This window comes from Lepisosteus platostomus, chromosome 2, assembly GCF_059453375.1.
Source record: "Lepisosteus platostomus isolate fLepPlt1 chromosome 2, fLepPlt1.hap1, whole genome shotgun sequence".
Taxonomy (NCBI): Eukaryota; Metazoa; Chordata; class Actinopteri; order Semionotiformes; family Lepisosteidae; genus Lepisosteus; species Lepisosteus platostomus.
In genome coordinates, this window is record NC_142612.1 from 7,505,302 (window position 1) to 7,521,889 (window position 16,588).

The window sequence follows — 16,588 nt, forward strand, 5'->3', positions numbered from 1 at the left end:
GAGTGAATGATTTTTTGTAATGAAAAGGGTTGTATTTATTATACAAATATGGGTGTTTGACATTTGTACTCTAGGGAATGTAATACATAAAGTATAGACATACAAAATGCTGAATTGTTTCTCTGGACAAATTCTTAATTTCCCCTTAGGAAATAATATCTTATAAAGTTTCTCGTTCAATCCCTTTTCTTGTTGTCGGCTCTTTCTGTTACAGTGCTAATCTCTTCTAATACATTCGAGTTGATCTCTATAATGATACTTTTTACTTCTAAGCAGTTTTTCAGAGACTTGGAGTGCTGATATTTATTGATATAAATGTGCTACATGGCAGGTTCTGCTATGTATGCATATATTACTTTACTACATATGAACAGTTTCTTTTCATTATAATTTTGAATTTTTATGTTGAGCACACATAAATGGGGAGAGATCTATGTAATAAATTGTATATTACTCACATGAATTAATTCAAGGTTTGATGTCTGCCTGCACCAATCATATACAGTATATGGCAGCTTATAATATAATAATAACAATAATAATAACAACAACAACAACAACAACAACAATAATAATAATAATAATAATAATAATAATAATTTAAAGACAAATAGGAAGTAATTTGTGAGATAAGAAACTATATTTGCTTAGCATAATTCCTCTGTTATTTGAATACAGATTGTTGGAAATACTATCACATGCTTCCGTGGCATACAAAGGCTCTGTAATCCTTATAATAACGATCTCCAGTCCTGTTCAGCCCACACTGAGCCTTACAAGTAGTACAGATCTGTTCACACACCTCTTTGCCAATCTAATAGAGTTGCCTTGTGTAACTGCACAAATATGGGAATTGTATCTTCCACATACAGTTTGTAAATCCATCTACACATATACTGTAACTTCTGTTAATTCTACTTATTAACTCATAATGCTTTACAGTAAAAAAGGGTTTTTTCTATTGTTGTGGAGAGTACTGTACTTTCCCAGTAATTTGCTTCAACAACTGTAAAACATAGGAGAAGAAAGTTTATAGATAAGGGGAGGACATTTTGCCTAATTTAGCCATGGCATCATCTTTCACTGCATGAACTAAACTATACAGTATTGTAGCTTGTTCCTCGCTCCCTCACACCTTGTGTAATGAAGAATTCGTGTTCTTGGTTGTACTTGTACTTCCACTTGTATTTGACTTGTGTCTTTTGGTTCTGTTATATTCCACTGTTGATTTTGAAGAAGTTTGTGAGGTCAGTTTTGCCAGTGCTTTTGAGAATTTTGAATGCTGGAATCTGGTCCCCTTCCAACTGTGATAGTCTACTCTGTGAAGCGCTAAATTATTAAATCCTTTTTTGCTGTAAGAACATCTCTTTCCTTTGAGCAAAGGAATGCAATATATCCTGTCACTCTTTTCTGGTATGTTACTGTATATGTTTATTCAAGTGGTAATCAAAATTGTACACATTATTGTAAATGAGATCTTACTAGTGATTTTACTGTTAGAAGTGTACAGTTCTAACACAACACTGCTTTAGAGTCTTCAATATGAACGATATATCATAACATTCAATTTGCCTTTTTAAAACACTTCCCCAGATCTAGAAAATTAAATACAGTATGTTAATTTTCATTAGCAATTTCTTCATGATATTTTTGTTTTTTTTATTACCTGCATATAAAAATCTTCACTTGTCTACATTACATGTCATCTACCACCTTTGCCCAGTCTTGGAATTTTTGTTTTTACACAAGCTTTATTTCGCAACTTCTAAAATGTTTGATCATCCAGCTACTTTAGTACCATCTGTGAACTTCACTAGTTTACTAAATATAGGATCTAGATCATTGATCATTGACATCATTGACAAGCACATTGGTCCTAATACAGATCCTTGTGGTACTCAGATCCACACCGTTTAAGAAATTGCCCCTCATCTGTATTCTCTTATTTCTTTTCAGTATCCTCTTTTCAAATCAAAATGTATTAAATGTATCACCTTAAATGCGTACTGCAAATGTGCAACGCATGCAGTTTGATAATCAGTCTTTTATGAACTTGATCAATTCCCTTTAGAAAATCTAAATTCACCATATGGTAAGATCTTGTGTATATCCTGTTACTATTGTTGCTTGTTTAAAGAACTACATTTTCTAAATCTATTTTGAGATGTTGAATCCAGTTAAGTTGTAGCTAACATTTCCAAAATACTACAAGTAATGGAAGTAAGACAAATTGATCTACAAATATTTTATTCAGTGTTTTTACCTCTTTTGAAACTGGGTGCTACATTTAACACATACTGTATATATTAACCCTGTCTCAGGTATCTGTTGGGAGAGTCTTGTTAATTGTAAAATCTCTTATTTCTTTGAGTGCAATAATAATAATAATAATAATAATAATAATTGCTTACACTTATATAGCGCTTTTCTGGACACTCCACTCAAAGCGCTTTACAGGTAATGGGGACTCCTCTCCACCACCACTAATGTGCAGCATCCACCTGGATGATGCGACGGCAGCCATAGTGCGCCAGAACGCTCACCACACATCAGCTATCAGTGGGGAGGAGAGCAGAGTAATGAAGCCAATTCATAGATGGGGATTATTAGGAGGCCATGATTGGTAAGGGCCAATGGGAAATTTGGCCAGGATGCCGGGGTTACACCCCTACTGTTCTCGAGAAACACCCTGGGATTTTTAATGACCACAGAGAGTCAGGACCTCGGTTTTACGTCTCATCCAAAGGACGGCGCCTGTTTACAGTACAGTGTCCCCATCACCATACTGGGGCATTAAGACCCACATGGACAGCAGGGTGAGCGCCCCCTGCTGGCCCCACTAACACCTCTTCCAGCAGCAACCTTAGTTTTTCCCAGGAGGTCTCCCATCCAGGTACTGACCAGGCTCACACCTGCTTAGCTTCAGTTGGTTGCCAGTTGTGAGTTGCAGGGTGTGAGTACCATCAGGTCCTATAGATTACAATAACACTTCTGCTCTTCCATACAAATAATATTTGGTGTAAAACTGTACCTTTCTTCAGCCTGAAGTATCATGTTGATTTCTTCTTTAAATTGAATTATAATAGATTATACCTCTCTGTTTTATTATCTATACGGTAGGTCCTTTACTGTTATTTTGCTGTTGCACTACTTAAAAAACAAACCTTTTTTTTAATTTAGCTTCCAATGTTATTTTCTATATGACCTTTTCTAACACATGTTTTTCCTAAAACAAGGGTGCTATTTGAATACCTGAAATGTTAACTGACTACTCTCCACTTTTTTTTATTGGATGTCTGAAATATAGCAGGACAGGACAGTGTTGAAAGAATGTAACCATGGATCCAAAAAATTGTTAAAATCTAAAAATCATGTACACATAATTACCCTGAATAAAAAGGGGCTTCTTGAATGTGTGACATTTCTTTGATATGGACAGAATGAATGTGGATTTGTAATGAGCAGCAGCCAGAGTGCTACTTAGTAAATGATTAGCCTTCATCTTCTGAATAATTACTTTGAATTCTTTCGCAGTGTTTCCTTTTAGTCACTTTTATTTGCCCAGCTACAATTATTTCTTTATATATTTTTGGATCAATTGTACAAAACTTTAATCTCTCTTGTAATTATTCCAATACAATATCCGTTTTTTGTTATGGAGATCATGGGTATACGATCACATTTTATTTTCTTTTTTGGCGACCTTGAAGCTCATAAACTCCTGTGCAGTGGTTACAATACATATGAGGTGTAGCATAAAGGTTCAGAGTTGTTTTGCCAGTCTGCATTTATAAAGCCACAATATCTATTCTTTCAAGTCATGTCAGTGACCTGCTAATGGCAAATGGCAGGAGAGGGAATTATTAGTCAATATGATAAAGATCCCGAATATGCAGACTAAATGAAAATGAGTTACATTTGAGTAACAGCAGGTTTTAAATTGACGCACTGTTTTTGGTACCACCCTAACTACAGTATAGCCTCTGTGCAATGCTATGGGATGTGAACTGTCACAAACAAGATGAAGCCACTTGGCCAATCAAGACCGTTTTGTAGTTAATATCTACAGTATTTGATCCAATGATCTCATCCAGACATTTCTTGAAAGCTGCCAAAGTATCGGCAACAATAACATGGCTGAGTAGATTGCTCTGTATACTCCCTCAAGCCTTTGAGCGCAGAAGTGCCTCGTGTTCTCGGCACTTCCATGTGAATCCCACTCGTGTCCTTTGTTTCAGTTATCAGTGCTGATTTTAAATTAGTTCTGTCTGGGAGGTTGATATCCTGATGAGAAAAGTGGGCAGTAAAATGCTTTAATAACTTGTTTTCTATTGCACTTTTAATGACACAATTAATGTCTTGTACTGGATCGCTTGTATATTTATATAGCTACTGTACATGCACCATGGCATATAGTATGTCTTTCTACACTACTGAAAATAGCTGTTTCAGATTTTATGAAAATGATGTTATTAGTAGAGAAATATTTTTTTAATTCAAAAAGTTAATTTAGATTCACCCTCCTATGTTCTAACTTTGTAGAAGAAGGGTGAATGGGATCACACTAGTGAGATTACCTTATTATTAATTTCTACAGGCTACTTATTAAAAGAAGTAATGTGGGCAATGAAGCCAGACTATTTAGTACTTCAGGAAAGGGAGTTGAAAAGGGAGTGAAAGGGGAGTAGTACACATTCAAATGTCTTACCTGTTTTATGAGTATATTTGTATGTAATACTAGAATCCTGTTTGAAAGCTACAGTATGTGACATGATAAAATCTAAGGTTTATATCAAAACAATTACAAAACTATTTCCATCACATACTGAATATACTAGGAGGCATTAAAATGCAACATATACAAGTGCTATTGGTTCCAATACTTGATTTGCAATATATAGAAAAGAACAGTAATAGTGGATCACAGATACTATTAAAATGTGAAATGGGGATCACCCATGTCCAGAACTCTATTTCCCTAGTCACTGTGTCTATGTTCATATGCATGTTAACCTCTGTATTGTGTAATTTTACATTTTACATTTTACATCTTGTATTTTAATTTGTTTTTAAGCTTTGTTCTCTTGAAGTAACTGAACGGCAAATAAACCATATCACAAAAGAGTCTGATGTTGGCATTATAGCTAGTTCAATAGGTGATTTTTTTTTAAATGGCAAAGCTGGTTAACATGATGCCCCTTTCATGATTCTTTGTTGGAGCTATTGATTTTAATTTTGCACAGCTTTGCAACTAGACATTATTAAGGAGAGGAGCTACATTAACATTCATGCGTGGCATTTAAGAGAATGAATTCATAAACAAGCAGTCAACAGACTCTGATGTCAACATTTGGTAATTGAGTAGTAATGTGTGACAGGACTGGATCAAAACTGGTTAACTTTGTCATAATGTACATGCTATAATATTCAACCTTGGAGATAGCTTCCTAATGATGAAACAATTCTTTTTTGATATCTCCACAGGGACTTTCTGACAACTGAAAGATGAAAGCTCCTATTCCTCTCTTGATTCTTTTGTACACTTCCATGACCAAGAGCCTGAAGGTTGTGTCCAAAAGAGGCTCAGGTAAGCTTGCCTGTGTTAGATTCTCTGTGATCTGCTGTTAAATGGGGTTTTTATTTTTTTCATTTATTGCAGCGTCATGTGCATACAGTATACTGTACTATGTGAACACCACTTGATAAATGCCATTACATTTCAGTTCATGAATGCAAGAAATCACAGAAATCATACTCCTGCCATATATTAAAATGCCAGATACTTAGAAATGTGAGTTTTAGACATTTAATTAGCTTTATTTAGCTTCAAATGGCTATATAAAATGCATAAATGGTACCATGGTGAGACATATGTACACTACAGTACATACTAGAGTGCACAAATGAAGTAAACATACAGTATATCTACAACACCACATATACATTACATGCATATACTGTATATTTCTTTTTCTTATCAGCATTATTTTTGTTTGTGTTATTAGCTTTCTATTCACTTTCATTAGCACAACACATTATAAGTTACACTTATTGTCTCAAATAATTATTCTTTTTGTTTTTGAATAATTAATCGGTATTAAATGGTACTAAATTCTATATATCATATATATATTAATATATTTCAATAAATTCAAAAAAAATGTAAATGTAGTTTTGTCTTTAATGTTTGTTTTGGCAAAATCTGAAAAATATTAGTTTTTGAGATTCTTAAAAAATAGGTTACAAACACAAATTCATAAACATACATAATGCATAATGGATATGAATTAAAATATTTATTATTTCTTAATAATGATATTTTAAAATTAACAGGTGATCAGGGAAAACTAAGCTTAACAGTGCATTTACAAGCAAAACGGAGATCTGATATCTCTGTCAAAATACATTTACTTTACCTGAGTTACAGTAGTCCTCAAGACAGACAGCAGTCAGGGGTCCAGGCAGGAGCAGTTCATCCTCTCTGGTATTTAGAAGAACGAACAGCTCCAACATGTACTGTAAGTGTTTCTCTGAATGCCAGGTCAGTGACAGCTGTTACAGCATGATTTGTAGTTTTGTGTTCATGAATCCATATAAAGGGAACAGATACCGAGAATGTGTGAGAGAGTTCAAACTTAAAAACTAGAAACACATAATAATGATAATGATAATATGTTTTCTTAAAGTCCAATATCTTACTACACATGAATGCCTTCAGTCATATACAGTAACTGAACAGAAGCTGAGGGGGTGGAACTTGTTCACATTAGGCTACGCACACTTTGATGGCTTCAGATGCATAACTAAAAGTGAGATTGGCCTCCAGTCATTGACAGGGTCAGATGGCAGCATGTATAGTTTATTTAACTATTTAACTATAATTTCTTGCTAAAATATGACTTTACTCTTTCACTCAGTGCCTATATACAATTATTCTATACGGTTAGAAGGAAATGTTAAGACATTGGCTTAAATATAATTAATTTAATAGTGTAAATAGTCAAGACTAGGATGGCAATATTGTTGCAAAATGTTCAAAAGTAAAGAGATTCAACATGCTTTGACTTTTATTGTTACATGTTGCCCTATATATTTTTCTAATTTTTATTTAGTTTTTATTTACTATTTGTGTCATTATGTAACTCAATGGAACGTTGTTGTTTTTTTCACTTTCTTGCACCTTGCTTAATACTAAAGACATCTGAAATAAAAAGCTCAGTGTATGTATGTGCTTTTACTTGCAGGATAAAATGTGTAGAACTATTTATTATTTAGAGTACAAGGTGGTGGTGGCATTTATTAAATAAACCATTGTCCGCATTTGACATTGACAGATTGCACAGGAGGACCTAGAAGCATAGCTTTGCTTTCAGTTGCATATTCACAGCTTTCTTCATTATTTGAGATGTGGCCTTACAACAGAGCAGAAAAATGTGTTGTAGAATCATTTTCTATACTGTGGTAGGGATGAAAGTGTATCCTGCCACACTGCTATGAACAGTGAAACAACTATTGATCTTTCAGCTCTGTGGACAGTAACTATTCCAGCTACTGTCGAATTCATTTCTAATTAGCAGGCTGGTTTATCCAGTCTTCTGTTTGAATTCAGAGACTGTGTTACTGAGAAGTGTTGTTTCTTTGAATTCACAGAAAGGGAGCAGCAGCAATAGCTGCATTTGATTAATGCAACATTTAAGAAGTACTCATTAGAAAAGCATTTGTTTTGAAAAGGGTTTCTACTGAAACTGTTTCCTGCCATGAGCACTATTCTGTGTGATAAGGGACATAAAAGGTTTGATACCGGTTAGCTTTTTTTCTATTTAGGTCTCAGGTTGCTAGGAACAAAAAGAAGCCGATTACTTGACCTACATTTGACATGCTAATTATGCTGATAAAGAGAAAATGTTACTTTCTCATAAATTTATTTTTTTTAAGTTTACGTTCAAGTTATTTTATACAATGTAAAGTGAATACATTATGGATTTTTTTCTTAGACAGAGAGATGCTTTGTAATAAACATGTTTGTAACCATGATAGATTTCTATCTAGATAGTGATAGATTACCAAATGGAAATCTGTTATCATCTTAATTATATGTTGTTTATGAAGAAAAATTAATGCTTCCATCATGTAGCTATAAATATTGTATATTTATTCAATTTCTTTTCATTTAACATGTTAAACCTGTACAAACCTATAACATTAATGGTAAAATGGACACAAAGAAATTGACCTATTTTAAAATCACACTGAAAATAAGATGACAGAGCAAAACATTTGTTTCAGATGTTTTCCAAAAATTATAATTAATTTCATAGTACTTTTCTGTAGCATAGAGTACTGTGGTATCACAGGCAATAGACCATATGGTCATTTTTCTTACCAGGGCAGATGAATTTACCTGGCTACCATTAGCAGCACTAATCTGAAACAGTGGGGTTTCACTGTAACATATTGGAAGTTGTGTATGTGTGCTGAAAATAACCATCAGTTCCTGTTGCTTCTGACTAAGAATCCTTACAAACTGTAATGGACATGCAGTGTAGCCAACAGGTTTGATCTCTAGAAGAGCAAGCTGTCTGAATCCACACAATGTTATCATTAGTTATAGCTGTGGGAATACCTTATTTGTGACTGTTCATGAGCAGCAGGGTTATTGCGAGTCTTTATTTAATCATTCATCTTTATATTGTTGGCACATTTAAATAAAGGAAAAATTGCTCTGTGCCCTGTTTAATTTTGTGTTGATATACAATAATTAATAACAATCAGCACAAAAAAGTAATTAATGACACTTCTATTTTCAGTTATTTTTCAAAGAATTAACTAAATCTTATCTGCTACTCCCCCATTTAAATCACACATCTTTGTTTAATGATCAGTGCTTTTATAATCCTTGAGTGCATAGACATTCAAAAATTGAAAATGGTCAGTAGAAACTTTATTTTCCTACAACAATCCTGTGGGCTTATGAACTATGCCTATGAACTTGACAGGCTTCTTTTTTTTTTTTTTCTGGGAGACATGCGGAAAGTAACCTGCAATATATGAAATCCCATTGGTGGATGGATGACATCCCATCTGTGTTCTTATCCTTTTAAACTTGTTTGCAGAAGTGACTACAGTATATCATTAGAACTGCTTAAAATGTTGGTGGGTCTGGAAACCACAATTTAACAATGCTTTTAATCAGGTGTATTCAACTGCAACAGGAATGGGATGCTCAGTGATCATTTCTTGAAAACTGTTCAATGAATCAAATTACCTCAAGAGCTTATTCCTGCGCTCTTTATTCTTCTAACAGTCAACAAAAGAAGAAACATGTACATTCCGCTACAGCTTGTTGCAGCCTATTTTGTACCTTCCTCCCAAAGGTTTTGCAGGTTTTCCATGCAGAGATACAGCAGAAGTAAGTGGTGGTTAGTCAGTGATAGAAAAATGTTACTTTGTATTCCTATAATACTGTCATGTGTAGTGTTTTTTTTCCTGTGCACTGGCTATCACTATTTTATGAATAAAATAAAACAAATCCACAAATGTGCCAGCTGAAGATGAATCACCTTTCTAGTGTTAGATCCATTTTAAATGTGATAACTGAAATTAAACTAGCAGAAAGGTTATCAATTACAGATGAACTCAATACCTTTGTAGATGTGATACTGTGACAGTGAAAATCATACAGACTTCCTTCGGGTTTTGTGGCTGTGTACAAGCACCATGTCTATTTTATATAGTGTGCTATTGAGGCAAGCGTCATCTCAAAACTCTTTACGGTATGATGATATTTATAACATCGCTAGAAAAATGTAATTTGGTTGATATCAGATTTCTGTATCAATTTTTCAATTTACCCACTGCATTATTTTTTTTTAAATGTTGTCTCCCCCAACAAAGTGACACATGATTTAGAGTCCTATTGCTGGTGTTAAAGTGTGTGAACTCAACTCCCTAGCTTACTGTATATTTTCTGTTCTGCAAAATAATGTAATCTACAGTATCTCCACTTTGCTACTCATCACACATATTTTCCCATATACTGTAAGTAGAATATTATCATTCAAGCCTTGTCATTGTAAGTTGCTCCTAGTGCCATGTCCCCATATTGACTCTTTGAGTATTACACAATACTTTCTCACTTTCTCTCCCACTAATGATGAACATTTGCATATATGGTCTGTGATTATTTCCCCCCTCATACAGTGTAATAAATATGCAAGATTATTCTGTGCTGTCTTCCTAGCACTAGACTGATTTGCATGATGCCATCCACTACTGTACTGTAAATGAGATTTAGTATACACAGATGTTCGTAAAACATAATTCTTAAACCACACTGCAACAAAATCTATCGAATAAATAAAGGAATTTATTCTCTAGTGTTTTGTATGTTTCTGGAAACTGCAGCATTTTGTAAAAGTTATAGGTAACCAACTTAATGAGTATTATGTTCTCTTGGACATGAACTTTTAGGATGAACAACTTTTTTGTTCATGCTTGTGCTTTACAGACTGTGAGTGCTGTATGACAAGGAACTAAGCATTTGACTTTTTCATGATCAATTTACACTGCAATCAGTTTGGTAGTCTAAGCAAAGGGTGAAATACGAAATGCACTGAATAGGAATGTAAGTACACAAAGAAGTCATTTAATATTTGCAAACAATACTGCGGGATACCTTTAACAGCTCATTGACTCACATATTTGTTGTGAAACAAACCACCAGTTCAGCTCAGCGTGCCAGTTCGCAGGTATATAAAATGTATGCCTTATTTCTTCAAGCAACTAAAGTGAGCCTCACACTGTGAAGAAAAGCAGCTGGTTTCTTAAGCAGTGAGGCCCCACCAAATAGAGGGACTCTTTGTAAAGTGTTTTTTTTTACTGCACTGCAGGCAAACAGTGAGAATCATGGATGGGTCACTCTGTATCCTGGTTGCAGATATGTTAAAACAGTTTTATGACCTTTTGAAACCACAAACACTGATAGTATTCTGTGGAGATCCTGGGGGCAAAGTACATGATGTTACTATGTGATTTAAAAACTGTTTTGTTGATGCAATTGTACTGCACTTTTCATGTTGTGGAGGCTAGCTGTTTCCTCCGAGCTCTACTCAGAGTCAGAGGCAGAAATAAAGGGCTTTAACTGAAGAGGTGATAATGTGTTTTTTTAATCTTGGCTGCCTATTTTTTAAGTTGGAATTTTATGTCCTATTTCTTAAAGTGGTGGCATGCTGACAAACAGTTTTTTTCTCTGAAGTCTAGTACAGTATTTGACAAATTTTAAGGAAAGAAAAGAATATTGACCTTGGATCATAAAATGATTTTGGAGAGACTAAAAGTCTACTGAATTTGTATTCATACTAAGTTATATATAAGAAATTGATAAGAAGAAATTCATATTTGTGTAACTGAATTGCATTGATTGAATTACTAGTGTTTAAGAAATATTGACACAAATCTCTTAAAATGTCACAAAGACATAATCTTTCAAGTTGAGTGGTTCACTCTTTTTATTAATTTAAAGGTGGCTGTTTTCTCTCATTTCTATGTATTCTAGCCTATGTTACACAATCTGATTTTAAAATTTATAAACATATTTTCAATTAAAGCCTTCTATGCTAATTTATTCCAGTCTCACAAAGCTGGTTCCCATTTATAAAAAAAATAGTGACTCATACTCTGCATTATAAATAACTTGGAATATTGTTAATGTAATTTGTGTATTAACTAATATTACCAAGTGCTGTTAATCCTTAAAAATATTACATACAAATTGAGAAAATTGAGAATCTTCTCATCTAAAAGTTTTTGTTCTTTGCTTTTTGAAAAGGTAAAATATTTCAGCAAATTATTGTATTCAATTAATTAAGGACTCATAAATTGTAAAGTGTGGGCAGATAAACGTTCTCAATTTGCATGCTGTTGCAAGGGAGCTTAGTAAGTTAATAATTAGAAATATATCTCTTCCATTAGTTTATTAAAAGACAGATATTATGAGTTGGTTTTAAGGTTTTTACATTTGTAGAATTTATAGACGTTTCCATATTTTGGAATTGTCTACCAAACACCGAATTTACATGAAACCACAAAAAAAAGTAAAAAATGATCAAACACAAAAAAAAAAGTGCAGATGATGAGCATTTCAGGACTAGTGTGTGCTGTTACAATTAATGTACTTTCAATCAGCAATGCATCACTATGGCAGACAAAAATTAAGTCTGGTTAATGAGTGGTGTTCAACTGAGTTTATGAGTTTTAGCTAACTTGTGAAATAAATACTTACCCATGCTTCAGGTGTAGTTATGTGTACTGATGCATGACAGAAATATGATGTCAGAAGAACTCAACAGATTCACTCCATTTTATAGTTTCTTCTGACAGCTGATCTTTATTGGAGGTTATTGGAACTGAATATAAATTAAGCAGGTTACAGCCTTTTCCATCATCTCCTTCAGGCAGGTAATTTCTGGGCTCCTTTTTCTCCAATTCTTATGAAGTAAGAGAACTAATGTTACCCCTAACTAGTCTTTGAATTTAATTAAACTGACAATTCTTAGAATGTAGTAGAATATCTTTTGTGATGTTTTGTTTAATTCAATATTTATTTCTCAGCTTTTCCTTGATAGTTTGTGAATCCTGCAATAAAGTGTGCAAATTAATTGAAAAGGAGCTCTGTTCAGAAGGCTGAAGCATCTGCCATTATTACTTAATGTGATTGCAACTGAAAGTAAAAGGGCTCTTAAGGAACCCATTGATTACAAAATCATAAGAGCCCAGAGCTGTAATGTAAAACGTTATCTGTGAAGTATATTATTGTTTGATATCTGCTTTTGTGAAAGATCAGATGCTTTGAGGCTTTACTCAAAAACTTACGTGTTAAGAGCTCAGTAATATTTAAATGACCTGCCAATACATGGACCTAAAAACACATAGTCAACAGAAGTCTCTTTCTTTAGATTCCTTGTTTTTGTGGATATCAAAATCTGAATAAAGGTTTAAACACATCCAGACATGCAGTTGTTGTAGTCTGCTGTAAATATTAAAAGGGTAAACTATGCCCATTATTTTCTTTATACTTAAAAATTGGTTTAATCTTGTTAACTAGGACCAAATGAGAATATCCTATATATTTACATAAAAAATGCTGATAAAAAAGCCTGGTCTACATTTTAATGAGTGTATATTCCTCATTCCCCTATTCATTACGGGGAAACATTCTTGATCAAAAAGACCTTTGTGTGTTCTATAAAGGTATTGGGAGAATGGCTTGATTAGTTCCCTTGAGAGAAAGGATCAAGCCAGCCAATAGATTAAGGTTTTCCAAGTCAAGATGGGCCTTTTATTGTTGAAAGTTGTCAAATACCTCTAATTATTGAATATAGCAATAAACTGTGGTTTCCATGTAAAACCTACGTTATCTGTCTCATTATATTGTTTTTGTTCCATTGACGCTATGTGCTATTGAATTACTCCTATGTTAAAACTAATACTAACATATATTGTGACGGGGTCAATAAATATAGTCAGAACTGTGGTTTTCTGTTTGTAACATTAAGATATAAAACAGCAGAACAAAATGTACATCTTGCTTAAAAAAACTTGCGAAAAAGTCATATTTGTATGTCATTTTAAAACATTTTATTCATCTGTAAATTTGCATTTATTTTTGTATTTTCCTGTATTTTAAGGGAAGCATCAAGGTCGTCTGGAAAGTACATTAAATTTGCTGCTCTTACATGAACAGCTTTACAGTGAGAAAATGTCAAGATCAATACATCACTTAAAAATGGATTCTGCTAAAACTGAAATGGTGATACTTGCAGTTTTACCAATAAAAAGGTGCTTTAATTGAAAAAGACAGTGATTTTTAACAAGGGACATCAGTACCACCCAAATTCAATTATAGCTGTTCACTTGACTTTGTAATTGATATTAAAGGATGTTAAATATGGTGGTGAACTGTCAGCAATGACATGCAGAGGTTGTTTCTATAGTAGGCTAGTAATGTCCCAGGTTGCAGGTCTGCAATATTAATGAATTTCAGTTTTTAAATCAAAAGATAAAGACTGAAATGGGGCATTTAAGCATTTTGCTGACAAGCAATATATTAATATGAATAATATACTGTAAAGTTTAATATGAAATTATGTTATGTAACCTTGAATATTTATTAGATGTAGAAAAGTACTGTTGAGTTTTATATAAGGCACTTTGACTAGATACCAACAAACAGCATAACTATGTACTGTAAAGTGTGGTGAAGATGTATGTAAACCCCTTTAGGATTTTATATTTAGGACATTCACCTAGTCCTCACCAAGTCCAAATAGATAAAACATTTTTTAACAAATAACACAAACAAATGATATATTGTCACTATTTAAAAGCAATATACTGTATTGTATTATACACCAATGTATACTGTGTATTGTAAATGTGTATGTTCTGTATGCATGGAATTATGTTTGATTGCAAACTCTTGATATTTGTTAGTAATCTTTTTCAATTATAAGAATGTAATCTGATTACATTAATTAGATTATATTATCCTTATCATAATGATTACATTGATCATTAATTACACTTTTTTTTTTTAAATGGGGATTACTTAAAGTAATACTTCTGGGATTAGTTACAGTAAAACAGCACAAATGAAATGCAAGGATTTGTGGGCCAAAGCATGTGGTGTTTCACAACAGTGCTTGATCTTTACCCATATGGCCTTCAAATACTCATTCCTCAGTTGGGAATGCAATGGAGATGGATTTTAATATAAGAAGCATGTACAGTTTGTACCAGTGTTGTTTATCTTAAAACATGAATATAAGCTATTCTTGTTACAAGAGAATTTTCTTCTCTCATCATAGAACTTCTCTTCATATTTAATAACTGGTTCAGGATAAGAGTTTATTTTAGTGCATTTTTTTCTGTCAAATTAGTTAACTGTAGATTGAGATATTGTACATACAGTAACATGTCAAATGAACTACAGTATTACAGATTGAAGTGAAGTGAAAAGAGCATATGAAGCCAGATTTGCACAGTTTGCATGCAAGGAAATCAATGCCACAATCAACATACCATTAAATCACAAGTAACCCATGAAGTTACAGCATATTATTACAAATTATGAATTATGTATATTGAAATATAAAGTAAGTCATTCTTAATTGATTTGGAAAATGAAGTAATGCTAAAAGCACTCTAATTTCTATGTGCATGCTCACATGTACATATATAGAAACTGAAGCTGAATCACCAGACAGGGAACTAATGAATATTTTCTTCTGACTACTAAATTTAGATCAAGTCTGGAAACACAGCCTCCCGTTATTAATATAATTACCTGTTAATCCATTTATTTGATAAATGACAGCCTACCCAAAACCTTGTGGCACCAGCATCTAAGTATGCAATTAAGCATTATTTGAAATAACTGTACAGCACGTTCAAGAATGAGGTTTACGTGATATTCTTTGACTTTGAAGATAATTTAGAAAATGTCCCCACAAAGATAGCAGTTCCTTACAAACACACAACATTTGGACATCCATACAATGTAGAAACCTTTTTATAGACCAGATTTCCCTTTGTTTTAAATCTAAACGTGAAAACAAAAATGTCCAAATTTCATTTGATTGGGGTGTCAATGGGATATCCTTAAAAATACAGAAATATAAGCTTGTGTGTGCATGTTTGTCAGTTTCTATTGATATGATTATGAATGTGAAATCCAACCACATGAGAACAGTGCCACACATAAGCAACTTTTCATTTTGATGGAGTGTAGAATAATGGAAAAAGAATGAGAGTCAATGAAAGGGTCTAAAAAATATTAAAATAAAAATGCTTGTAACTTTAGAAAATACACTAGTGTATTTAAACAGACTACTGTTTCCTTCCATTAATTCATCAGCTACAAAGACAAATTGTAAAAGTCAAGTTAGAGCTGCTTTTTAGTTAAAAAAGACAACTGTTATTGTTATGTCCCAGTGTCTGGTCTGTGTGTTTTTGTTGTTATGTTCCACACTGCTGACCTTTGATTGTTCCCCCTCCCCCATTGACCCACCATTACACCATTGTTTCAGTATGATGTCATTATCAATCAGCTTCTCAGCGAATCAGACTGCATCTTATTCAGTATATAACATGGAGGTTTTCAGAAAGGAGAGGCCTTTTGTTTGACTTCAGTCCTGCTTGGCTTGTTTATCGCCTCGCCTCGCCTCGCCTCGCCTCGCCTCGCCTCGCCTCGCCTCGCCTCGCCTCGCCTCGCCTCGCCTCGCCTCGCCTCGCCTCGCCTCGCCTCGCCTCGCCGGTTTGTTGTTTTGCTTTGTGTGTGTGTGTTTTCTTATAGCTTTTGTTTGTTTCTGTTCATCTTCTTTGTACTTTCGTTTGTGTGTTTATCCTTGTTTTGCCATTACCTTGCCCTAACGTGTTACATGTTCAACCTTTGTGTTCTTTAGTACCCTGTTCCTGTTGATTACTCTCGTTTTCCCTTATTTGTATTCTTGGTTCACTTGTGTTTTTGTGTGAACCCCTGTGTATAAGGTTAATTCAGGTTGTTGGGTACATTCTACACACTTAGTTGATT

At 33.6% G+C, this 16,588-nt stretch overlaps 1 protein-coding gene across 2 annotated transcripts in view; it reads left to right on the top strand.

Annotated features, from left to right (window-relative positions):
* LOC148675837 (interleukin-1 receptor accessory protein-like 1) overlaps positions 1-16,588 on the top strand; it is a 519,844-nt gene that overhangs the window by 35,210 nt on the left and 468,046 nt on the right. For both annotated transcript variants that reach the window (XM_088648704.1, XM_088648715.1), the window contains exon 2: positions 5,485-5,587. In XM_088648704.1, coding sequence (XP_088504830.1) covers positions 5,506-5,587 — 82 coding nt within the window. In that variant the 5' untranslated portion in view covers positions 5,485-5,505. The remainder of the gene's footprint in view (positions 1-5,484; positions 5,588-16,588) is intronic.